Source organism: Lampetra fluviatilis, chromosome 21, assembly GCF_964198595.1.
Source record: "Lampetra fluviatilis chromosome 21, kcLamFluv1.1, whole genome shotgun sequence".
Taxonomy (NCBI): Eukaryota; Metazoa; Chordata; class Hyperoartia; order Petromyzontiformes; family Petromyzontidae; genus Lampetra; species Lampetra fluviatilis.
Window position 1 is genome coordinate 2,350,075 of NC_136295.1, and position 27,571 is coordinate 2,377,645.

General features: G+C 47.3%; 1 protein-coding gene across 1 annotated transcript; it reads right to left on the reverse strand.

Moving 5' to 3' along the window:
* Positions 1 to 327: 327 nt before the first annotated feature.
* Positions 328 to 17,754, reverse strand: LOC144938131 (tumor necrosis factor-inducible gene 6 protein-like). The gene is made up of 7 exons (XM_078865846.1): positions 17,666 to 17,754; positions 12,634 to 12,804; positions 11,797 to 11,934; positions 10,982 to 11,143; positions 8,174 to 8,399; positions 7,277 to 7,317; positions 328 to 4,241 (listed from the first exon to the last, which is right to left on the reverse strand). The coding sequence occupies exons 2-7, from the start codon at positions 12,767 to 12,769 to the stop codon at positions 4,060 to 4,062; spliced, it is 885 nt and encodes a 294-aa protein (XP_078721972.1). The 5' UTR covers positions 12,770 to 12,804; positions 17,666 to 17,754; the 3' UTR covers positions 328 to 4,059.
* Between the last annotated feature and the right edge of the window lie 9,817 nt (positions 17,755 to 27,571).

Here is a 27,571-nt window from a genome sequence, read left to right on the forward strand (position 1 = left end):
GCAAATATTTTGTTATATCAATCGGTTTTAATTACTTTATCTATATGTTTTACATTTTATATCGTGTTTATTTATTAATGTGTAACTATTGCTGTCGTGTCCATCTGCTGGCCGAGTGACTTGCAAAAATAGCAGTGTAGCTCAATGGGTAATTTACTCGTATAATAAACTTCCGATTGAGGGGTGGTTCAAAAGTTACAGATATACTTGTGTAGTAAGGTTCCCGGAGACTTGACAACGTAGTTGGAGGCACACGCTTGTTTATTAACACCAGCGAGTAACAGGCAACTTACAGTACTTGAAGGGGTATCGGCCCCTTCACCCGTCTACGCTACGGAACACAACAGCCTGACTCACAGCTAGCTGACAGCTAGGTTACGGCACCCGGAATACCCAGTCCGGCTTTTAGAAGAGCGTCGGTTCTGGGCTCTTAGGGCCACGCCGCTGGCTTGCCTGGTCGGCCCTTAAAAGGGCAGCGATCCCAGGGAGTTCCAGGGCCTGTCTAGCTAGTCTTCTTTCTTCACTGGTTACAGCTTAACACTAGACCCCGAGCCGTCCGGCTCGCCACCTTAAATAGCCATCCCCCCCTTGAGGGGTGGGGCTGTGGGGGATCCCAGCTCCGCAATAGCCCCCCAGGATAACAACGCGGACGTCGCAGTAAACACCGTCTTCGCGTACCGATGTAGCCACGCCCATTGTGTTTGTTTGCCATCCGCGGCAAGTCTAAATCCGGCTGTCTACAATGGCTACAACGGCTCTACACTTGTATGGCAAGGAGTTAGAGACAGACAATCAACCCTTGCTCCATCTAGACCATACTAGACTCGAGAACAATATGGCAATGTGATAGGACTTGGCACTCCGGCCGTATATTTCCCAGGGAAGTGATGCTTTTGTTGATGAAACCAGATTCAAGAGCTTCTTTGCTCACCGGGTACTTCAAAATAAACTGAACTGATGTGAGGGGAGATAATGTTACATGGTACAATTAAAAACATCTACTAAAATATAAAACCCACAAATCTAGGTAAGATTTAAAGACTTAGTTGAGAGTGGAGTGATGTAAAAATGATGGTGCAATACACATTTGAGTGAGGAGGTTGGTGAACTAGCACAGGAAGGGCAAGTGAATAATTAATTTAGCTTTATGCAAGTGGCTGATTCAGTGGCACAGCATACACTTAGTTTATTAATTAGCAGTAGAACCACGTGCACTGAGCGTTAATTTCAAACATATGTAGAACAGCTTTGGCAGTATTATATTCCAAATAGGTGTAGGGCTTAAATTATATTAAGACATTAAGCAAGCCCAGCCCCGATTTCATATGAAGAACCCACTCAAACACAGAATTGAGATGCTTGGAGAAACGACAGCAAAAGGATACCAGCCGCAAGCAGCTCTCCCCAACAGCCAGCCAGCAGTGGAGAGAGGAGCTGATGAGGGAGAACTGCCAAACTTGAATGCTTGGGTCAGGAGCAGGGATAAGCAAGGACACTTCAGCAAGGGGGGTGGGGGGCGGGGCACAAGGAGGTGGCCTCTAGCACCACCCTACCGTGAAATTTCGATTTAAAGCTTTCGTGACTGCTGGGATTCATCTTCTTGGTTCTTTCGGTAAAGTCACGTAGAAGGGAAGTAATACAATAATAAAAATAAAACACAATAAAATAACCCTACAGTGGTAAAGAAGCCAGTGGTGCAAATGTCACAGCCAAATCCACAGAAGCCAAGGATCTTCTGTTATTCGGACCCATGTCTCCAATATTGTGAGCACCAAAGTCTAAATACTGTAGTGTAGGGGGGGGGGGGTCAAGACTTAACGAGTGTTGGAAACCACAAAGTCATCACAACAATCCCCAGAACTGAGGGAGAACCGAGATCAGAGAACTCAGGAAAGTGCGACATCCCATGCGACTCACCATACTTTTGTGGATAATAGGAATATCCCCATATCCAGAAGGCTAGGCTAATGTTGCCTTATCTAAGAGTGTGTTTCCAGCCAAAACAATCCCCTACCTAATCGATGGTGCCGGACGGTAACAGTGGTGGATGTGCCATGGAGGGAAGGCCAATTCAAATCAGCGTTTCCCCTTATGGTGCTCATAGCCACCGCAGCAGCCAATGGGGGCTCTAGATGGGTACAAGGGGCTGGTAACTCCTCCACCTTCAACCTAATTACCACTAAAACGCGTGTTAAGAATCTAATTAAGCTTGTGCCAGAGGCCCCAGGGGGACAGGCATCTATGAAGTCTCCTGGCCAAACCCCATTTGGCAGAGCCAGGAGACTGAACCCAAGCCCTCGGGGTTCCTCCAGAAACGGCAAATAAACCACTGCGAGTGACAACACGGAATGTTAAAACGCTCAATGTAGAGAGGCTGCCACTCTTTTGGGAGCTGAACCGGTTCCCGTCGGGATCTCTGGTTCCAGTCAGCACGAGGGGTGGACAGTACTCTACTCTACTCGGGGCAAGATACTGCCAAACAATGGAGTGACCTTTTCCTATGAACATAAGAATGTAGGGGGTGTGGGAGAATGGCGGTGAGGTGTAGGAAGCTGTGAGCCCCAGGCTACTGTGGGTTTACCTTCCCATCAACCAGAGCTGAGTGGTGGTCGTGGTTACTTATGCCCCCATCAAAGATAAACATCAGTGGAGGGATGCAGGCAAGGAGGATGAGTCAGATGCCTTCGATGACCTCCTGTCACAGGTGCTAGCTAAAGTACCCCCTCAGGATAGTCATCCTGTTGGGTGACTTTAATGCCCGAGTGGGTCATGATGCTGGCACTTGGACTGGGGTGACTGGAAGACATGGGCCAGATCAGCTCAAAAACAACAGTAGGCGGTTGTAAGACTCGTGCAGCCCATGGGCTTGTAATTACCAACACGCTGTTCTGGCATCGGCACATCCACACATGTGTAGTGACAGTGTACCACCTGTCGGCCAGGAGGGGTAATCACGGGTATGGGCGCATTATATAATAAGCAAATAGAAGGCGGGCATAACGGGGTTGAAGGTAAAAGGCTGGGTCAGTCGGGAAGCTCCGGGAATCTGCTCGAAGGTTCTAGAAGGGGCCTTGGCTGGAGGCGGAGTCTGGCCACGCCGGGAAGTGTATAGGGGGGACGTGACCGAAGGTTTGGGGCTGTCGCAGGGTCCCAGGTCCTGGCTGCATTGCTGCTCGCCATCATCTCTCTTCGTCGTCCGGCCGCATGGCCCATCCTCTGCACGGCTCCGATCATCGTAATCACTACATTAGTCAGCCAGCTATGTCGTTAGACGCCGACAATGGAGCTATGTAGAAAGGTCGGCTGTGTGTAGCTATGTAGATACGTTTCTCTATATTGCCCAGTGTTTGTGCCCAAGTGTAAAAAATAAATGAGAAGCCTTCTACACGTTGTGTCTCGGAAGTCGCTCATTGCACTTTGATACTGACAAGAAAGGTCCCAAGTTAGGTAGATATATACTGGGCTTTTTTTTATTAACAAAGTTCTTAAATCCAAATCAGCATGGGATTTAACTGATATTCTTAGTTTTAAAAATCCAAGAATCCTTGTATGGACCTTTTTGACTGCTGACTATTTCTAGATCAAGAACTCACACTGGGGTCCAAGGCTTGCTCTTGCACAGTATTTAAATTTTGGAATTTCCTCAACCAATATTCATATTCCAAATTTACTTTCTGTACCATGTTAAGGCCATCCTGTAGAATTACTTGTCATAAATGTGAATGGTATAACTAAGTTCCGTCTATAGCATACATCTGGAAAAAAAATTTACACCGTTTTTTACGTCTTAATTTTTGGAGCTTTCGTTTTTTACGTGTTAAGTATCCTGTTCACAATAAGTTTTGGCATGAATTTTGTATAAACAATTGTTGTTTTGCTGTGGTTAGTTTAAACATTCCCATGCTGCAATGCAATATAGCTGCCGCCACTCTCGACAGTCTTGGACTGTGGTCGTTCTATTTTTAAAAAGGAGCCGCTTATTAGGTCAATGGCTGAAATAAATTTCCGATTGCAGTCGGCCAAAGACACGCAGAGCTTTTCGCGCAAGTGGCCACGATGTTACAGGTGCGGGAATGCAGAGGGGTTGACGGCGGTCACATTGGTCGGAGGAACAGGGGGGTCAACATGGGAGTCCTGGAGGCTGCTGACGGTCGTTAGCGGGTCGACAGCTTGGTAGTAAGCCAGGAACCCCCGGCCGCCCACCGACGCGTCCGAGTGGAACTTCAGCGTCATCACGTTAGCTAGGAGATGCGCAACAACAATATTTAAGAACCATGTTTAAATACGCATGTCACCAAAGGCAATCTCTCACAGTGGGCACACCGATCAAGGTGGATCCCATGAACGATAACAAAGTCACAAACCTATTATAATACCTCATATGAGCAAAGTTAACATAAAGGTAATGAGACGAGTGGTGGTGCAGTGATTAACGTGGCGATCAGAGTTACATTTCAAGTCATGGCTAATGTAAATTAATTGAAAAATCTCGATTTAAAAACTAATTCCTTTAGAACTGCTTTTTTATTTTAGTTTGTTGTCCTTCTGCACCTCCGATTAGTACGGTTGACTATGTACAGTGCGAAACAAGTTCATTATACATACAACATAGAATTGTGAGGGATATCTGAACCAGTCCAGGGCTCCTACCTTCCCTACACCAACCGACAGCAACCAGCTTGTTGACGGTCAAACACTCCTCCAATTATTTGACGAATTTACATTATTCAGGATAAATTTTGACTTAAAACTTTCGTGAATGCAGGAATTTATATTCTTTGGTTCTTTCGGTAAAGTCACGTAGATAGAAAAAATAACAAAATAAAGTGAATAATTTTTTTTTATATATACTTACAAAAACACACTAATGTAGACTGTAGCTTGGTTATTAAGTTTGGTGAGTGTACTGGCAGTCTATAATGTAGATTGTAGCCTGGTTCTTAACTTGAGTGAGTGCACTGGCAGTCTATAAAGTAGACTTATTCTTGGTTCTTTCGGAAATAAAAATAAAATAAAAACAAAAACCACGACGTTTTGATCGCAACACAAGCGGTCGTCATCAGGAAAATGGGGGTTAGCCTCTAAAGGCAAACTGTTTACAAAGGTTTAGAGATGGGTGTAGCCCAAGTGTGTCAGCAACATGGGAGGGGCAGCTAATGTTAATGTGGGAGAAAGCAACGACACAGGCCGTGGGTCTACACCAATAAAAGGGCCGCCAGGCAATCATTGCACATGTCGCTTAGTTTCCCCAATGTAACTGCTGCCGCAGATACAGCTTAGTTTGTAGACACCGGGATATTGCTTTTGGTCGTGACTTGATTTGCATTTTCTTGTCAACTTCCACTGTCAGCAGTGTGGGTGTGTGGAGCGAGGTGCAATGATTGACTGGCGGCCATTTGATTGGTGGAGACCCACTGCGTTGGCGTTGCTTTCTCCCACACTAACATTAGCTGCTCCTCCCATGCTGCTGACACACTTGGGCTACGCCCATCTCTAAACCTTTATAAACAGTTTGCCTTTAGAGGCTAACCCCCCTTTTCCTGATGATGACCGCTTGTGTTGCGATCGAAACGTCGTGGTTTTTTAAAGAACAAAGAATAAGTCTACATTATAGACTGCCAATACGCTCACCAGCTTAAAAAAACAGGCTACAGTCTACATTATAGACTGCCAGTACACTCAACAAGGTTAAGAACTAGGCTACAGTCTACATTATAGACTGCCAGTACGCTCACCGAGGTTAAGAACGAGGCAACAGTCTACATTATAGACTGCCAGTACACTCACCAAACGTAATAACCAGGCTACAGTCTACAATATAGACTGCCAGTACACTCACTCCGATTAAGAACCAGGCTACAGTCTAAATTTGTGTTTTTTATTATTTGTACTTTATTTTTATTATTTTTATTCACTTGCATTTTTGTATTATTATTATTCTCTATCTATGTGACTTTACCGAAATAACCAAAGAATATTATTCAGGGTCACGATTCAATTTAAGAAACCATGATTTCTCATAGATACGATTTCTAGTTTTACTGCATTTTTGTACAGTATTTGCGACATCAGCTAAAATGTAAGATTGGACAAATGACAAATTGACTGTATGACCGTTATTGAATGCATTATCACAAGCATATGAATAAATTTTTGTCAATACATAAATGCATTACTACATGCATAATGACTGATAGTGGGCAATGAGTGAAGCAGGTCAATTAAAAACAGGAACTGCATTCTGCCACTGACACGTATAGGTCAAGATCAAGGTCAAGAAGTCACTAGTCATAATTTAATTAATTCATGATATTTCTATGGAAGACAGTTTTAAAGAGCCCATAAGTCTGTTAGCTCCTTTGCACAACACTGAGCAAATAAATTGCTGCTCTTTTGCGAGACAGAATATAAATCCGCATTGTGATTACAATTAAAATGAAACCCACGTAATGCACTAATGTTGTAGTGGTTGTTTTGTTTTCATGCACGAATCACTTGTGTTTGGGTTCTGTAGCAAAGCTACGGGTGCCAGGGTGGTGAAATGTTATCTCCTTCACCTCGTATACAGGAGGCCGTGGGTTTGATTCTGACCCTTGATGTCTGTATATTTGGAGTTTGCATGTTGTCACCGTGGTTGCGTGGATTTTTCTCCGGGTCCTCCGGTTTTTGCCTCCACGTTTAGAAACATGTGCTTAGAGTAATTGGCTGCTATAAATTTCTACATTATAAGCAACTTCGTTGAGTCATCGTTTGTGGCCAGGTCACTTCTGAAAAAGAGCTATATATCTCAGGTGGGCCTTACCTGGTAATTTTTCTCAAAGCAAATTAATCATATCCTCAACCCGATTGGAATTTTGTGACTTACTGATGTACAGAAATTAACTGTGAAGGTGATGCATTGTATTTAATACGATGCATCAAGTTGAAATGTTTAGGTTGCCTGCATGCGGACTACAGGAGTAATTTAGTTTAATGTTAAGAGACAAACAAAGGTCTATTAACTGCACCACAACCACACGTAATGAGATTGGATGCGTTTTACATGGTTCTTTATCTAGCCAAGTCTCACCGAAGAATCGTGGGTCACCACGGGTCATGAAAATTACCGTCAAATGTGTAAATGTGAAGAATAATGGAGACGCTAGAACTGGAGATTAGAAAGTCGTGAATGACAGTGTAAAGTATATTTTTGTAATAAATATATAATGAATTAACCCTTGATACTTCAACAGTAGTGTGTTTGTCGGTGAAAATGACAAAAGCCGAAAATACTCACTTGTGCTCACTATCACAGGAGGAAGAGCATCTCCACAGAATCTAAAAAAACACAAAACACAAATATCAAGCATCCCCGAACAACCACAGCCTGCGGCGGAGGAACTGGGACAAGGGTCATGGCAGACCTCGTGTGGAAGCCCCTGGAACCCTCTGGAGGGTTCGAGAAGGGAGGCACGGCTAGGGTGGAGCCAAGCCGCGCCGAGGGAAATATAAGCAGCGGAAAGCGAGAGCTCCGGGCTGACGGTTCTGGCATTGGACTCATCCCGTCATCGCTGTCGTCGTCGCCGCCCTCGTCACTACCGCCTTCGCCCGATCATTGTGCAGCTGGACAGTAGTTGGCTGTCCCGGTCGACGCCGTTGGTGCAACGCGGACAGGGTCGTGTCTGGGACAGGTCGTGTGGCAGCATGGTCGCGTGTGAGAGAGAGAGGGGGCCCAAGTGGTGGCGTGAGCTCGGCAACAACAATAAAAGAGGAGGACGGTGCCTCCTGCGACCACCTCATCTCTGACTGACTGCGTGTTGGACGCACCCCACTTGTACGCACAGACGACACTACACATACAGACAACTACCTCGCTTGGTATACAGAGATTGTGGTTTCAATCCCGACCCTGACGCCTGTATATTAAGTCTGCATGCTCTCCCCATGGTGGCATACATTTTTCCCTGGGTCCTCTGGTTTTTCCCCTCCACATTTAGAAGCAACGTGCATTTAGAGTATTTGGCTGCTATAAATGTCCACATAAGCCGCTTCGTTGAGCTATGATTTGTGATCGCCAGGTTGCTTATGAAAAACAGCTATAAAATAGCACGTGGGTTTTACCTGGTAAAAATAAACAATATTGAAGTGAATTTTTTTTAATTAAGCAGTGGGGGGAGCACGTCTCCAGCTGTACCTGTCGACGAGTCCGGACACGTCCTCGTAGCTGTCATAGACCTCCAAGAAGTCGGCGAGACACCCTCCGTCTCGCTCAAGGTCGAAGTCCAGGAAGGAGAGGCGGACACGCTTGCTGACCGGCACACGTACGGTCCACACGCAGCTCCTGAGCGCCGCGTAGCCCGGGTAGTCTGGTGAGCTGAGGTTCAGCGCCATCTCCATGTGCCTGCCTCCGCACGTCCCCACTGTCATTCATGGCGGACGCATTCGTTTGTGAATTAAGGGACCCGCAATTGGAAGGCTAATGGCTTCGTCATTAGCGCCGCTTGGTAAAAATCGGGGATGCAGGTCTCCCTTAATATTCTACTGAATGCTGCCAGGCCGGCTTTGAGAAGGGATTATCAGTGTAAGGCACTACAACTAGAGGATGTGGTATGCGTATCTGTAATAATCACACGTTCACGTCAATAACACTGCCAAGTAAATATGTATAATAGGTGACGTTTTAGGTGATGGACCTTCTTCAAAGCTCATTAATTTGCTACATCATGGGACCTCCTTTGCTGTTCGCCTTTTGGCGTCCTCTGGTCTAACACTGTTTGAGACTAGGCTCTAAAGAAAGCTGTCTCTGGTGTGGACCAATCCGTTTCAAAGACAATGCATATGTAACGCGATAAACGGGGTACTTACCTGAACTAGCAGACATCCACCAGTAGGGTGTGATGTGTGGGCCACCAAGGTTCCCCAGACCCCAAGAGGGGGGCTGGGGGAAGATTCCAGGTCCCTCTGGAACTCTCTGGAAGAGGGGCGTGACGAGGGACGTGGAAACCCTGGCAGGTGTATAAAAGCCAGACCCCTGACCCGGGTTCAGCAGTGTTCCTCCATTCTAGATTTGAAGTTTTCGTGACTGCAAGGGTCCATACTCTTTGGTATTTTCGGTAAAGTCACGTAGCTAAAAAATAAAATAAATCACGAAGTTTCGGAGGCAACACATGCTTCCGTCTTCAGATGGAACCGTCACAGCAAAATTACTGTATCAAGTGAAGAGAGCTCTAAGAGACACGAGAATATATACAGGTTAAGGGGGGGAGGAGCCAGGATGGGCCGTGTGGGGGGGGCTAAGTTAAGCCGCCTTTTGTTATGCTGCAGGGGATTAGGAGTATGGATGAGCGGATGGGCGGAGAGAAGTGTGCCGTGGTTGAAAAAATTGCACACAGGAACACAGTTAAAAAATGGAGGCAGTATTTAAGCTGACAAACTGGTTGCCTTGCAGTATACTGCAGTAAACCATACGGCTGCTAAAATTACACTTGGTTTAAGTTGGTTAAAAAGGGGATAATCAAGCTGGGAATAGAAAACAACTGGATGAAATGTAAATAGCTGTACAATTATAAGGCAGCTAAAGTTTTACTTGGTTGATGACATCTTTCCAATGATTGCTTAATTTAAAACCATCCTCTCGGTTGAAGTTGTGTCTATGTTTGTATATCTGGATGGCTTCATGGACAAATCTTTGGTAGTATCTGGGAGGTTTGCGGAGTACTTTGGTATCGGAGAAAACAATATCATGAGAACTCGCTGTGTTGAAACAATGATCAGCTACGGTCGAAGAATTCGTTCTACCGTGTTTCAAATCTGATTTGTGCTTGCGAATTCGGTCAGAAATATGTCGTTTCGTCTCCCCGATATAGCAGTCACCGCAGGTATAACTCAATTTGTAAACACCGGGGTACTGTAAGTCAGTAATGACATCCTTTACAGATGAGATCAGATCACGGATTTTGTGTACTGTATTGAATCGGACCTGGATCTTGTGTTTGTTTAGAATTTTGGAAATCTTTTTGGTAACACCTGCTATGTATGGCAACATGATGGTTTTGATCGGAGTTACAGGTGGTTGTTTCTGTATGGTGGGAGAAACAGCTTGGCGGATAGTATGGTCAGAGTATCCGTTCATCTTGAGGGCCAGATGTACATGTTTTAATTCACTGGCCAGGTGGTGTTGGTCAGAGATGCAATGAGCCCTATGGTATAGTGTTTTGATGAGGGAATTCTTTTGAGCCGGGTGGTGGTGGATATCAGGCTTCAAGTAGGAATCTGTGTGGGTGGCCTTCCTGTAAACAGAATGTCCCAAGGAGCCATCAGGCCTCCTCTCAAACAGAACATCCAAGAATGGCAGCTTACCATCTTTCTCCACTTCCATGGTAAATTTGATGGATGGGTGTCTGGAATTGATGTCGTCTAGGAAATGGTTCAATGCTGGGAGGCCATGTAGCCAAATGACAAAAGTGTTGTCCACATATCTCTTCCACAGGGAAGAACGAAGGGTGGATGTCTGGATGGCATCTGATTAAAATTTCTCCATGAAAACATTGGCTATGTCCATGTTTTCATGGAGAAATTTGAATCCTTGGGCTCACTACACATATACTATCAGGGCATGTTTTTGTTTGTATTTTCACCACAAGCATATGTGGTTAATGCAGACATGATGCCTTGCAAAATGATTCAGTTTAATGTTTTAACATCTTAACACCTGTTTTGTTGCCAGAAAAAAGGGGAAAACCTATTCTTATCTCATTTTATTTTTTCTTGTGGTAAGCATGCAAACCCAGTACGAGAAGGTGGTTTCAGGGTAGGAAAAAGGACTTTCGGCGCTTGCTCATTTGATTTTTAGATTGTTTTTGGGGCAGTGTTATGGACACATTTGTTGAGTTAGTGTAATTTGCACGTACGCACCAACACAGCGTATTACAAAAACGTCGTTCAATTTTCTATTTTGACAGGCACAGCAGCGGCACTTAGAGGGGGGAGGGGGTGGCACCACCTTTTTTCCTGTAGCAGTAGGCATCCCAGCGCTCTGAGCGGTTGAGTCGCACGCCGTAGTCTACGACGCCGACTTTGCCGAACCCGCACTGTTGGCTCGCCTTGGTGACGGGGTAGGCGACCCGCGCGTCTGCCAGCCAGCCGGCCACACAGTTGTGCAGGCCTGGACACATGGACACACGCATGCCGTCACTTCATCTAGGCTCGAGGACATTATCCCAGCTGAGCTCTGTTCCTTCACCTGAGCCGCAGGTCCTGGACCAGGCTTTAAGGTATGTGGTTTCACAGACGAATGACGGGGGGTGGGGGGAGTTAGGAATTTGTTTTATTAATATTTGGTGGTTTGAACAAAGGTTTGGAACCACTGGACTAGATCTGGTTTTGACTGGCCTGGAGGAAGCTGGCCTCAACCTCAGTCTTGTGGCTCCTGGCCTTAAATCCAAGAAAACATCGAATACACAAAATGCTCAGTGATTGTGCCATGAAAAAATGTTTTTTCTTTGGCAGTATTAAGATAAAAAAACATATAACTCTAGCGGAGTTAAATACATATTTAATTACAATTTTCCATGTAAATAGACCAACGGAAATGGTTTGTTTTAAAGTGACAGCCGAGATGTGACGCCATCAGGTGAGGCGATTGATCGTTTTGTCCTAGTGAGCTGCTATTGAGGCCCCCCCCCCCCCTCACAGCCACCTGGCCACATCTCTTGAATATCCGAGAAGAAAAAACCCCCATAATTTCCCTTGGGTGGTTTCAAACTGGAATGCACATCGGTGGAGAACAGCAGATGTGTGGGGTTGGTATTGGCAGACCAGCGCGTTGAGCCTTCCGCAGTTGCGCGATGGTGGCCAGGGCCCCGCCCTCGTAGGCGCAAATGGCCCGGGCCTCCCGCAGGGTGAGGAGATAGCGGCCATGCCGGGAGTGGATGTGGAAGACGCCCGCCGCCTCCTCTGTATGCAACAAAACACACACGCATGCGTCTGTGTGTTTTTAACTTTGTGTACCCCCACAGGCGCATGTGGGGGTGGGGAGCGGTAGTGTAGCGGTTATCGCACTGCACTAAGAACCCGCCAACCTGAGTTCAATTCTCACTCACGGCTAACACCAGTGACGATTATCTGAACTGGTCATGGGCCTCCGCTAGGTCGACTCAAATGAGTACCGAGTGCGGTGTGTAAACGTCGCCACTCGGGAAAGAAAGGCCGCCCGACGTGGTGCTGACCACCTCGTGCGCCGTGTTGGCCTTCATGGGCTCTACCTCGCTAACAGCTCTTGCCCAAGAGCCTGCTTAGGCTATACGGGGAATGTTCGTCTTGGTATGGAGCACTGTTCTCGATTGAGTGCAGTAATAGTGACTTACTGTCGTGAGAGATTGAACCGGTTAATACGGTAACTGATTCATGGGTTCCCCACCCCCCCCATCTCCTCCCAGAAACGCGCGATACTACATTTGGGAAATTCCATCAATGAATGCTAACTTGGCTTCGACTTTTTCAGCTTCAGTTTTAGTTCCAGAAAATGAAACGGTTCGTAGCAATTTTTTCCGTTTCAGAGTTAATGTTCCATTAACTCTGAAACGGAATGTCTATGAACTCGTGAGTGCAGTTACTTGGACGCCGCCGACGCCCGGGGTATACCCGTTATCGTACCCAGCAACACGGAGTTATGCCACACGTCGTCTCTGAAGGCCCATCCGTGGGCCTCACCAATCCAGCCCAACAGGGCGCACGCCAGCCACATCGCCATCCGCACGTCCAGCCACGCCAACGTCCGCACCGTCCGCATGGTCCAGCAAATGTCCCACGAGGCAGTCCCGCCACCTGTGTATACACAGATTGAACACTCGTTTCTTTACAACTGCATGTTGTTAGGTTTGTTGTCCCCACCTCCCGTACCTCCGATAAGCACGATTGGCTATGTACGGCGCAAAAGAAGTTCAACGTACAGCACACAGAGGCACCTGCGTACATATGTAGTGGGTTCCAGGAGACCGGAGACAGAGTACTTGAGACAACACGTTTATTTACTAATTGTGGAATACACGGTCCCTAACACAGAGGGGTAACGGCCCCTCTACCCAATACCTAGGGAAGTATGGCCTCCGGGCTAGCGTGTCCTATCACTGGAACCACACTCACAATCCCTGTGGCTAAGGGGACCTAAGGGGAGGCTCCCTGACTCGACCCAGCCAAGGTCCTCAGGTCTCGACCACTGGCCCACTCGGTCCCAGCCCTTACAAGGACGTCGGGTCCCGGGGGTTCCCAGGGTCTGACCACTGGCCCTCTGCAGTCTCGGCCTTTACAAGGACGTCGGGACTGGGGGTTCTCAGGGTCCTAGCCTAAGCTGGTCTTCTTGCTTCAGCTTCACGAAGACTGCCGGACTCGTCCAGAGGTCCGGCTTTTATACCCGTGCCAGGGTCTCTCTGCCCATGGCCACGCCCTCCTTCTGGAACTCTCTAGGGGGCTCTGGAATATCCCCCCCAACCCCTCTCTTGGGGCTGGGAGAGCCTAGTTTCCCAACGGCCCGGCTCATCCTGCCCATCCCGGGTTACCACCCCCTATGGACACGTGTCTGCTACTACAGGTAAGTGTGCATAACAATGCTATATACAATGCCTGACAACGACGCTACACATATGACATGTGCAAGTGTATATACAGATGCGTGCAGTGGCGGCTCCTGCAAAATCTCTCAGGGGGGGCAAATGTCTGGATGATTGATAAGGATAAGGTCCACCCATGCAATGGATAAATTAACAGCTTAAGCATGTAAAGGCAACTTCACTTCTTTAATATTAATGAAAAATAAAGTGACTCTTACAATACATTTTGTTTGTTTCTATACTCACTATTAAAACAAACCACTCAAGTTTATCTTATTAAAGATTCCACTAGGTGGCGACAAATTATATTGTTGGATGAAACGTGCTTTCGTATGATGACGTAAGCACGTATGATGACGTAAGCACGTTAAGGCGAGCCCTCCCGGAAGCCATAAAGAATGCATTGCAGCGCCCCCGTTCGAAAAAAAACATCTTTAAATGTTAGTCTATGGGACCACTCGGGGCGATTCTCAGCTGGAGGGAAATCGCCCAAAAAGAGGCGGTACTCCACAGAACGTAGCATGACGCTGATTGGACTATATCCAGAGGCACAGTGACGGCTAGCGTGACTCTGTGGTTGAATGACATTGGTGGTGCGTCGCCATATCGCCCTAATGAAGAAACCGCCCCTGGATGCGTGTATATACAGGGGGTCCGGAAAGTTGCGACTTACGACTTACTTTCCCCTCATAGGAACACTACATGTTAATGGGGGGGGGGGGGGGGGGGTTAGGGACTTGCAACGGCGTAAACATTGCCTACGCGACGCAAAGCGGGTCAATTTCTCCCAAAAGAAACAATGGCATAAGGTAGGGGATAGGGACCGTAACTTTGGTAAATGCTGTTTCATACCTAGCAACAAAAGACGTACTTTAAATGTAGAGAAATGCAGGTACCATACTATATTGTATAGTACACGAGCTTTACTACACAGCTTCGCCCGGGACTTAGATTCACCACGCCCGGCCGTCTCTGTCTCCTCAGTAGCGATGTTCACACACCAGACCAATTACTCGTTTGAGGCTGAGTCGATCTAGGGGAGGCCCAGGACCGGTTCAAATAATCGTCACCGGTGGTGGCCGTGAGCGGTGGTGGCCATGAGCGGGAATCGAACTCGGGTCGCCGGGTTCGTAGCGCAGCACGCGAATCGCTATGCAATCGCTGCCCCCCCCTCCCCCCACAAATATGCCCGACTGTGAGGGCGGGCAAAAGCCGGCGTGGGTAGGTTAAACGTTGAGTTTTATAAGGGCACCACGGGGTATCCAGCCCCTTCCCACCCAGCCCCACCCCTCCCACCCCCCACCCAGCCCCTCCCTGCACGACGGACAGACACAATAATCCCCTGTGGGCTGGTGTAACCAGGAGGTTCCTACCAGTATAAGAGATGCTCACTGAACAACTTCTATTCAAAGACTGAACGAAAAAGATGGCGCGTGGCGCGAACGCCGTGGAAGGTTTGGGATGAAATCGCATGAAAGAGGAAAGCCACGTGGACGAAATTAAAAATGTGGTTATAGTTGAAAACGGCCGAAAGAGCGAATCGACGAAAGTCAAGTGGACGAAAGTGAAGGTATCGCTGTACAAGAATACGGGGTAAGCCGTATGGGTTGACAGATATACGTCAAAGGTACGGTTCAACTTCCAACCCCCACTAAGCTATCGCCATTTTAACATCGAGCCGAAATCCTCCCCGCCTTTCTTTCCTACGCGTCACCACCTGCACGTGTCGTCACAAGGCACCAACGCTTGCTGCCCCACCCCCCACCCCACCTGTCGAAAATTTCGCTAAGATATTTTCTTGCGATGGAGGGGGAGCGGGGAGTCCACGTCGACCCCTACAATGGAGCACTCTGGCCACGCACGCCGGAGAGCAAACCATGTGCAAGGACCCAGAAGATGGGCGGCGCGTGCGCAAGTTGTACACTACCTCATTGCACCCTACCCAGCCCCCCACCTCTCCCCGAAAGAGCCGAGTCGAGTCGAAAATTATTAATTGAAAAAGACAATCGTCACTGGTGTTGTTGGTCAATGTTTCTGATCCAGATGTCCCAACAGGTAATATAAACAGTTTAACATCTTTTAACGGCATACCCCAAGTATATACGTGAAAGGGATTCTACCCGAATCGACCTGATCAGTAATGTGCACTGAGTAACAAAGACAAAAATCCTCGTATAGCCTTTAACATACACTTGTGGCAAGTGCTGTTAGCGAGCACCTACGAAGGCCGGCACACGGTGGTGGGTGGTAAGCACCACGCCCGGCCCGCCTTTGTCTCCCTCACAACAATGTTTACACACCGCACCGGGTATTCATTTGAGGCCGAGTCGACCTACGGGAGGGTCCAGAACCGGTTCAGATTAATCGTCACCTGGTGTTGGCACCAAGTGCTACGCACAATGTTTTCGACTCGGCTCAGCTGAACAGTCAAAAACAATGTAATATAGGTATAACCCGTAAAAACAAAGTTTTTCACTATAAATCCTTTATATGCGTAGCAGCGAACTTAATATAAAGGATTTAAAAATATATTCGCCTGTGGAGGACGCGGGGATCGATCCCGCGACCTTTGGCATGGGAAGCGAGGGCGCTACCAACTGCGCTACTCCGCCACGGCCTGTGGAGGGGTTACGCTCTGGGCTCTTACACTGAATGAGTTCTATTTGAATATATGTAAAATATTTTTTTTTTGCCTAAAAAGTGTACAATTTTGGGAATTTTTTTTCACGAACATTAATTGTCTCGCACAACGAGTCTGTGTGGAAAATGTCAGCTCGATTGGATCACGGGAAGTGGGTTAAAACACGACCGAAAGATTTGCACGGTCGTAAGCAAGCAAGCACGCAAGCAAGCAAGCGAACTTAATATAAAGGATTTAAAAAAAAGACATTTTCGCCAGTATTAAAGTATGAAAATATAAGCATAGGTTTCGTAGCTGCTCATCCCGAGTTAGAAATGCTCTGATAGTGCATTGTCTTTGTGCTGTTCGCATTTTGGCGTTCACTGGTCTGACACTGGTGCGACAAGGCCCTAAAAAAGGTTCCTGTCTCTGGTGTAGGCCAATCAGTTTAAAAGACAATGCGTATATTGTCATCCGAGCATGTTTGTGTTGCATAATTTGCCACAAGTGTGGTTAACGCAGACTTGATACCTTGCAAAAGGTTTCTATTTACTGTGTTGAACATCTTAACACCTCCTGTTCTATTGCCAGAGAGGGGTAAAACCCATTCTTGTTTTTTTTTCATACGACGTGATTATAAGCGGGGGAGTGTTACGTTGTGTTGCTAAAAAAGACGGCGACGTAAGTGTTAGACAACGTATATCGAGACTGCTCCCCCCCCCCCCCGTACTTTTGTGATGTGTGTCGTGCATCGGCAAGTGCGCTGCACTACGAAACCCACCCAGCGTCCATGAGTTCGATTCCCGCTCACCGTCAACACCAGTGACGATGATCTTAACCGTGCCTGGGATTTCCCCTAGGTCTGCTCGGCCTCAAAAGGAGTACAGTACCTGTTGCGGTGTGTAAATATCGCCACCAGGGAGACAAAGGCGGGCGGCGTGGTGGTGGCCACCTACCCCTCACTTGCCGTGCCGACCTTTTTAAGTTCTCGGTAACAACACTTGCTACAAGTCTGTTAAACGCTATACGGGGAATCTTTGTAACTGTGTACATGTGTACCTGTGTGTGTCCGTGTACCTGTGTGTTTGTGTGTGTACCCATGTGTATATGTGTACTTGTGTGTATCCGTGTACCTGTGTGTCTGTGTACCTGTGTGTATCTGTGTACCTGTGTGTGTCTGTGTACCTGTGTGTCTGTGTGTGTACCTGTGTGTGTCTGTGTACCTGTGTGTGTCTGTGTACATGTGTGTATCCGTGTACCTGTGTGTATCCGTGTACCTGTGTGTATGTGTACCTGAGTGTGTCTGTGTACCTTTGTGTATACATGTTTGTACCTAAGCGACGTGTGTCTGTGAACATGTTTGTCTTTGTATACGTATAACCTGTGTACTGTACATGTGAGATTATGGTGTGTACCCGCGTACGTATGTGCATGTGTGTACCTGTGTGTGTATACGTACCTGTAAGTGTGCGTGACAGGCGCGCACGAGCACGGACACGATCTGTGTAATGTTTGCTGTGTGCGCGGCAGTGCACGATGGAGGCTGGAGAGAGAGAGGGATGTTTGTGTGTGCCGGGTAAACGGGATGTGCGCATTTCCATTCTCAAATCAGCCTTGGGGGCGATAGTGGGGGGAGGAGGTATCCGTGTACCTTTGTGGATGCACGTTCGTACCTAAGCAACTGTGGCTCATGCAGCTGCAATGGCTGCTTTGGGTACGCGGTCCAGACCTCCCCAGAGATCCTGGCTGACAGAGGAGGTGTTCAAGCTGGCTGAGAAAAAGCGACAGGCCCACTCTCATCGGCTACAGCATCCCACGTTGGAGAATAAGGAGGCTTACCGCAGCCTTCGCTTGGAGGTTCGGAGAGCCGTGAGGCGTTGCAAGGATGGGTGGTGGTCGCGGGTTGCTGAGGAGATGGAGTCTGCTTCAATGGCCGGCGATCACAAATCGCTCTTTAATTCCATAAAAAAGTAACCTGAAGCACCACACCTATTACCATCATCAGGGGAAAGAACGGTGATCCAATCTCCGACCCCCAGGAACAGGTTTGCAGATTTGCTGAGCATTTCTGTGAGGTCCTGGGGGAGGGGAAATCCCTCAGCCAGGAAAACATCATGGCCCAAAGTGGGGATAACCCTGCTGAGGCTGCGGTGCCTCAAATATTGGAGGTCACCCCCTGTGAGTGGCTGGCTGAGGTGTCATCTGTTGAGGAAGTACTGAAGGAAATCCAGAGTCTGAGACCAGGAAAGGCACCGGGCAGAGATGATCTTCCAAGCCAAATGCTGAGGGAAGGTGGCGTTTGTGCACAGACTGCCCTACATGACATCATAACAACAGTCTGGACAACTGTACAGGTTCCGCAGGACTGGTAGGATGCCCTGGTGGTCCCGCTCTTTAAAAACAGGGGGACCACCAGGGGGACCGGACAGACTGTAACAACTACAGGGGCATTTCACTCCTCAGTGTGCCGGGAAAGGTCCTGGTAAGGATTATTCAACATCGCCTTGCTAGGCACGCTGAGGAGAGGCTTGTGGAGCCCCAATGCGGTTACAGGAAAGGGCGGACCTGCACAGATGCCATATTTTCTGTCCGTCTGCTACAGCAGAAGTGTAGGGAATTCCAACAAGACCTCCATCTCTGCTTTATTGACTTGGTCAAGGCCTATGATACCATTAGTAGGCCTGGGCTCTGGGTAGTTCTTCGTGCTTTCGGAGTCCCTGACCCTCTGTTCACGATCATTAAGGACCTTCATGATGGTGAATAGGCCCGGGTAAAACTCCGTGGCCGGGAGTCGGAGCCATTCCCTATAAACCTTGGGTGCGACAAGGATGTCCTCTGGCTCCCACATTATCTAACATCTATTTCGACCACGTAGTTCGTGAAGCCTTCAATAGCTGTACCGGAGGAATTTCCATCTGGTACAGATACAATGGGAGGCTGATCGATGCCCGGGTGCAGTTAAGAGATGGCTCCCTATTACTCAACCATGTTATGTATCCCGATTATCTGATAATTGCTGCTCACCCAGAGCAGGAGTTGGAGGCGCTGCTGCTGAACCTGGAGCTTGCCACTAAGAGGTGGTGGGTTGCCTTACCATCAGCCCCACCAAAACTAAGCACCTGCCTAGGTATTTTGTACCATCTGACACTCCACCCCTACAATTCCCAATTGGTGATAGGGCAGTTGTGGAGAGAGTGGAGAGTTTCCCATACCTGGGCAGTGTGCTCATGACCGTCTCCAGTTTAACAGCAGAGGTATCACTCCGAATCAGTCGAGCGGCATTATCTTTTCATCGGTTGCATAACTCTGTGTGGAAGCTACCTGGTCTGTCGCTCCGCACGAAGCTTCAGGTCTTCTCGATATTGGTAATTCCCTCCCTTCTTTACGCTTGCAAAACGTGGACCCCCCTAATGGAACATCTTAGAAATATTTAGGCTGGCCTGCCTTCGATCCAACCTGGGTTTTAACCAGGCTGGATTGTGTGAGGAGCACACAAATCCTTGAAATATCTGGACAAAGTCCCATCGGTGAGCTCCTCCGGCAGGCAAGGCTGCGTTGGCTGGGCCATGTAGCCCGCATGCCCAGCCACCACATGCCCAGCCACCGCATGCCTAAACAGCTTTTGTTCGGCCGGATCGAGGGGGCTAAACGGGCGCGGCACGGGCTAGAGAAGAGATGCATGTTTGTACCTAAGCGACGTGTGTTTATTAAAATGTTTGTCGTTGTATACGGAAACCTGTGTACTGTACATGTGAAATTATGGTGTCTACCCGCGTACGTATGTGCATGTGTGTACCTATGTGTGTGTATAGTACCTGACAGGCGCACGAGTGCGGACAAGATCTATGTAATGTTTGCTGTGTGCGCGGCAGTGCACGATGGAGACTGGAGAGAGAGATGGATGTTTGTGTGTGCCGGGTACACGGGATGTGCGCATTTCCGTTCCTAAATCAGCCTTGGAGGCGATAGTCGGGGGAGGAGGGGGGGGGGCGATAGTGGAGGGAGGAAGGGGGGCGTTATTGGGGGGTGGGGGGCGAGTGGGAGGCGATAGTGGGGGGGGAGGGTTTGGGACGATAGTGGGGAGGGGGTGATAGGGGGGGGCGAGTGGGGGGCGATAGTGGGGGGAAGGTTGGGATGGGCGATAGTGGGGGGGGGGTGATGGGGGGCGATAGTGGGGAGGTGGGGGGCGATAGTGGGGGGAGGGTGGGGGAGGCGATAGTGGGGGGAGGCTGGGGGAGGCGATAGTGGGGGAGGGTGGGAAGACGATAGTGGGGGGAGGGTGGGGGCTCAAATTATTTTGTAATCATTTATTTTCATGGACACACGATACAGGATGGTCCAGATGTCTTGACCCCGAATTAATGAACCGTATGAAAATTAACTTTGCATATTGCGTTGCGTTTTTCCCCTTCCCCCTCACACCTCCGTTTGGCTACGTACGGTGCGATAGAAGTACAACGTACATCTTTATGAATCGTGTGTTCAAGGTGTTCCATCTCTTATATAAACCGTATTTAAACAATATTAAGTTTGACAATATAAATGGGGTGGGGGCGGGGTAAGAGGCCACAATACATCTCGACCACGTGATATACAGAACGGTGCACTCAATAAAAAAAATACGCCGAATATGCATCCATCACTTCCTACATTTAAAAACGAGATAATTGTTTAGTTTACACATTTCACGAGCCACAAATGCCTCTAGTGATTGCATAATTTCAGCAGCATTAGTTTAACACAAGCAAACTCGATCTGCCTCGATGTTCAGTGTCTCGTGAGCAGAGTTAGGCTTCCTTGAACTCGGTCTTACAGAACATTGTGTGAAGATGCAGAATGTCCATCAGAGTGAACTTTCCTCCTTTTTAAATTCTGGTTTTGATCTTCCACGAAGCACATGGTCAACCCTAAACCGCATTCGTACAAACCGTGGCAGCAAGTGCGGATACACGGATGCACAAAATGAAAAATCTCCAATAGCGTGTGACTACGGGCATCCAAAACAAACGCCGTACAACGTATTAGGGACGCAATGATGACCCGATCCACAAATACGAAGGAGACATCACAGCGATGATGATACCCTCTGCTCGCTACTCCTTGACGCGGTCATCTGCTGGCTTGATCCACCTGAATGTGAAATTGTCGTCGTTCTGCATTTACAGCAGCCATATGAAACAAGAAGTCTAATTTTAAAAGCCAATGGTTATTGAAAACATGGCAGAGCATGCCAGGCTGGGTAGCGCAGCCTCTGCTCAACGAGTGTTCCGATCTTCTGCCTCTACCTTGCCCACTCCCCCGAGTCTGTGCCACCCGTCTAACAATGCAGCTCCGGAGATAATCAGTCCCAATTAACGCATGCCCAGAACAATGGTAACAATTACTGATTTACCCCCGACTGTATATCACCCCCGCACCCACCCCGACTAAGGGGCCGTACATAAATGACGTCACGCACCTAGGGGGGGAGGGGGGTCAGACATTTGTGACCATGTGTGACGAGGGGGGGGGGGGTTGAGAAATGTGACGTCACATCAAAATGCGCAACTTTAAATAAATATAGAATTGTTATAACAAGACGAATTGTTATAACAACACTCCTACAACATCAGAGTGCAGCGCCACATTAAATACACACTATAGTGGCAATAGTTTAAAGCGATTTGAAGCATCTTCTTGGTTCTTTCGGTAAAGTCACGTAGAAGGGAAATAATAAAATAATAAAAATAAAACATAATAAAATAAAATTCTCACGACGTTTCGGCCACAACGCAAGCAGCCGTCCTCGGGTGAAGAACAGGTCTGTCGGAAAGACAGCGCCATTCAGACGCTGTCTTACCCATTCAGACGCTGTCTTTCCGACAGACTTGTTCTTCACCTGAGGACGGCTGCTTGCGTTGTGGCCGAAACGTCTTGTGAATTGTATTTTATTATGTTTTATTTTTATTATTTTATTCTTTCCCTTCTACGTGACTTTACCGAAAGAACCAAGAAGATGAATCCCTGCTGTCATGAAAGCTTTAAATCGATTTGAAGCATGTTTAATTTTCAAAATGGAAATATGGTTTTGGGGGGGGGGGCAGAGCTTTGTGACGTCATATTTGAGGGCGGGGGTCTGACTTTTTGTGACGCCGTGTGACGAGGGGGGTGGTCAAAAATCGTCCAAAATCGCGTGACGTCATTTATGGACGGCCCCTAACGAGCGCAGATGATCAATGCGTGCGCGTGTCTCTCGCAAAGTCAATATGTTACAGAATCTCCACATCAGCCCGTGATTTGTGTGCGCGTGCACAGTCTACACACGTGGCAGCAAATAAATACACTTTTTACAACCTTGTTATCATTGCACAGACACGCGGTGCTCAAAAACTCAACACATTCGTTCATAACACTGCCATAAAAGGAATACACTGTATAAGAGACGTTTCAAGGCAGTCATCCTTTATCGTAGAAATGCATCGCCATACTAAGGCAGTGTTACATATACATTTATAACTGCTCAACCCGAGCTCTTTCAAGCTTTGATTTTTGCATCGCCTTTGAACTGTTCGCCTTTTGGCGTTATACTCTAACACCGGTGGTGAGACAAGGCCGTAGTATGGAGGGTCTCTCTGGTGGAGGCCAATCCGTTTCAAAGACAATGCTTATGTAGCCAGGAGGGATAATCACGAGTATGGGCGCGTTATATAATAACCAACTAGAAGGGGGGTAACTGGGTTAAAGGTAAAAAGCGGGGCCAGTGGAGAAGCTCTCCGGGAACCTGCTCGAAGGTTCTAGAAGGAGGCGTGGCCGGAGGCGGGGCCTGGCCACGCCGGGAGGGATATAAGGGGGAACGTGAGCGAAGGTTCGGGGCTGTCGTGGGGTCTGGGTCCTGGCTGCCGTCGCTGTCTTCGCCGTCATCTCTCTTCGTCCTCCGGCTGCATGGCTGATCCTGTGCACGGCTCCCATCGTCGTCGTCGCTATATTAGTCAGCCAGCAATGTGGTTAAACGCCGACGATGGGGCTGTGTAGATGGGTCAGCGATGCGTAGCCGTGTCTATATATATATGTGTGTCGCCCAGTCATTGAGCCTGAAGTTGCGTTTCGGAAGTTTCTCACTACACATACATTACCCAAGCATGTGTATGTTCATGTTTTACCACGCATGATGTCTGGCTAATGCAGACTTGATGATGCTTTTAAATGGGTGTCTTTGTGGTGTTTGAATATCCTAACACCTCCTGTGTTATTGCCAGAAAGGGTAAATACAATTTCTTCTCTTGTCATCATTAGGGCAGTGTCATTGACAAATGTGTTACGTTTTTCGTTACATGTGCTGCAGCACCAAAATGTAATTTAGATCATTTTGCTGATATAAATTACACGTGATAAGCCACTTCGTTGAGTTATCATTTGTGGCCAGGCTACTTCTGAAAAATAAGCTAATAGCTCAGTGTGCCTTACCTGGTAAGATAAAAAAAATAGTTTACATGTTTTAAAAGTTATTTGTTTACCTTTCCTATAAATTGCATTCCGATCTTGTTTTTGAATTGTTTGTTGTTGTAACGTTCTGACCTGCCCCGACTGGACATCTGTGAAAATAGCTGTATAGCTCATCAGATTTCTCCAGTTTAAATAAAATATTCTCATTCTGCCGACATCGTGGAACTGCCCTGGAGCCACTGACAGACGACGATGCAGGCAAAAGAGGCCCTTGCAGACGAATATATGGCAGTGAGTCTCCTATTCACTACTTAGCCTGGTATACAGGAGGTCGTGGGTTCGATCCCGACCCTGACGCCTGTTGAAAGTGTGGAGTTTGCATGTTCTCCCCGTGGTTGTGTGGATTTTTCTCCGAGTCCTCCGACTGATCTCTCCACATTTACAAAAACGCGTTTAAGTGTTTTGTCTGCCATAACTGTCCAAATATGGTAATCCACATCGTTGAGCTATCATTTGCAATAGTCAGGTCGCTTCTGCAAAAATACCTACACAGCTCAGCAGTGGGACTTACCTGGTACAATTAAAAAAAAATTGTTGAAACTCTCCTGAACACTGCTGGATGCATTCCCTCGGCTCGTATCGATGCACCGTTGCACCCGTCTTTAATTGACTGGTAATTTAAACACTTGAGTAAGCGAGTGCTCACTCACCCTTTGTCGATCAAGTCTGGCAAGGGGAATTTCCAAATCCCTAAATAGAGTTTCCTACTCCGTTGACTCTGAATATAGAAACGCCATGGCGTAACGTCCCATTGATCTGCATTCTCTCTCCCCCTCTTAAAAGTGAGATGTTTTATGGGTAAAGTACCTCCAAGCGTTACTTGTTGTTTCTCAAAGCAATTTTGGAGAGTTTTTTATCGTGAATATCGATTGAGGAATGATAAATAATAATTCGTGTTTTTATAAATGTATTTTCCTTAGACCGTGTAAGCGTGGTTTGCATGGAGCCCTGGAGTAGGGAATGGAATGTGGTCCCATGTGTAAGTTCCCAACCACTCTTTGCAGCCCTATGGCCACGTGGGCACCGGTGCAGTTTCACTGGCTGCACACTCGATAGCTACGCCAGTGAAGGTTTGTATTATTTTAGTGGTTCGTGTTGGATATTCTTTGTTGTTGTAATCAACGTTGGGACTGACCTGCCCTTTAAACATTTGTCACAGGGTCTTTAATATCCACTTTACAGCATACGGACATTTCAGTTAATTTAAATGGAGAAACTACTGTACATGTAACCAATTAATCTGTTTGTCGATTCATAAAAAGAAAACAACTATTTTACAATTTTAACGTTTTTGTACCAGGTAAGGCCCACTGAGCTCTTTCTCAGAAGCGACCTGGCCACAAACGATAGCTCAACGAAGTGGCTTATCACGTGGGCATTACTAGCAGCCAATACTCTATCCTCTTGTGAAATTCACAAGACATTCATCAAATTGTGGCTTCCACGAATGACGATAGGATACATTGATACTTTGATCATGTTTGTGATTATTAACATCACAACAAGAACAATATTATTTTCTTGTTTTTCAATGGTTTCATTATTAGGTTGAAAATTTGTATGATGTTATGCTAATTAGTCATACACCACTCTAATTGCTTTCAGTACGTGTATCGTCAATATTAAATTTAAACCAACACAAGACACTGTCCAATGAGATCCTGCGTTGTAAGTTGCACGTTACAACAATCATAATGATGATAGTACATTACAAATGTGCTTTGTTATGCCAGACATCACATCCATGCCACACTCATACATCAACTACCAACGAGCGTTTCCCGTGATAGAATATTGATGAGCATGCATTTTTAGCATCGTCTCAATTTGTCGTCCATTATAAAACTTTTTTCACATTGTAATTTCCTCCCCCCCCCCTGGCAAATGCGGCCATGTTTAGGCAAACATGCTTTGTTATAATCATAAATTAAAAAGTGGAACTCTGTATGGGCCACATGTGTTGTCGGGGAGGCTTGGTCAGTAGATTGTTGGCCCAACGAGTATCGTGTGTATGCTTGTGGGTATAGATGGCCTTGCGATGAGTTGCCAACTCCGGGTCAAACTGTCACGGCACTATACATGTGGGCATTTGGTGGAACACGGGGCCACAACCAAGAGAAGACGTTCAAGATGGGACGGTGGCAACCATGGCGTGAAAATTTTAGATAGGGGATTGGAGCAAACCCAAAAGAGAAAAAGAAAAAGATTCCGCTGCAAGCGCGGAGAATGAGAAGGTGCTGAGAGGGACTCGTGGAAGATTTCAGAAAGTGGGGAGCGAGGGGATAGATGCGGGGTTGTGGGAGTATCGAGAGCTCGGGTCTCCGGAAGAAGAAAAGTGTCTGGAGGACGAGCTTCCTACCATTGTGCGTTCACTGAATGTGGTGGGGAGCGGTTAGCGCGCTGCGCTACGAACCCGGCGACCCGAGTTCGATTCCCGCTCACGGGCCAACACCGGTGACGATTATCTGAACTGGTTCTGGGCCTCCCCAAGGTCGACTCAGCCTCAAATGGGTACCCAGTGTGGTGTGTAAATATCGCCACTAGGGAGACAAAGGCGGCTGGGCGTGGTGCTGGCCACCCACCCCATCATGTGCTGTGCCGGCCTTTATAGATGCTCTCGAATAGCACTTGCCTCAAGAGTCTATTAAAGGTTATACGGGGGATCTTTGTCTTTGTTGTTACAGAGTGTACAACACTCATCAGATTCGCGTGGAATCCCTTTCACGTATATATAAGTGTATGCCAATTGTGTTGTACTGTTTAAATTACCTTTTGGGACATGTGGATCAGAAACACCGACAAAGAAAATTGTACCAAAAACTGAGAGTGGTTTGAGATCGCACACGCTTGACGCTAATTATCAAGAGCGTCACTGCCAACGCAAATGTTGAAGTGACTTTTCACCAGACGAAAGTCTTCAAGTATTTTAATTCTGATACATTTCTTCAAAATAATTTAGCGATGGTAAGGGATGTAGGCACGGAACGACATCACATCCACGCATACCAATTAACCAGCCTCGCTCAGTGCGGATCTTGTGCAACGTTGCGTTTCCGTCATTTCTAATGGATGTTCACAAATCCGACCTTTTTATTATTATTTTTACACGCTTTTATATTTAACTCACTTCGTCTGTTGTATCCTCAAAAAATAAATCTTGTAACTCAATTTTTACATACTTCCCAATGTGCTATCGACTGCAATCATCGTATAGATATGTCACACTGATGACAACACGATATTCTATCATAAAAATCCAAAACATCTGTCTTGCCTCACGGCAGATGTGGAGCGTGTGTTCACAGGAAGTTCCTGTTTTTTTATGCTAATGTTGGTCACGTGACCAGGAAGTGACGATGTTAGATTTCCACTGTACCACGCGGGCGTCAGCCATTACACAGATAAGTCAAGATGGCGGCACGCATCGCATCTCAGTGAGACCACAGCCGCACTTGTCCATTGTGGGAGCTTAAGAAGCATTATCTTTTTACCTGTTACAATCAATAAATGACGATCGGAGTTGGACGGTCATCCTGGCTCCGAGGGTTTATTGAACACATGGTTATCTACTCGACTAGCGGTGCAACGCAGTGCACAGCGAGGCCGAGATAGTAAAAATATATTATTCTTGAAGCTCCCAACCAGTGCTGCAGCCAGCTCTCTGCAGCCGAGTAAAAATATACTCTTCTTAAAGTTCCCAAGAAGTCCTGCAGCCAGCTCTGCAGTCAGCTCTGCAGCCAGCCCTGCAGCCAGCCCTGCAGCCAGCCCTGCAGTCAGCTCTGCAGCCAGCTCTGCAGCCAGCCCTGCAGTCAGCCTGCAACAAGCAAGGAGCTCTGCAACGAGTCTACATTAAAATCGTGCTGCAAGCATCGCAGCATGGAAA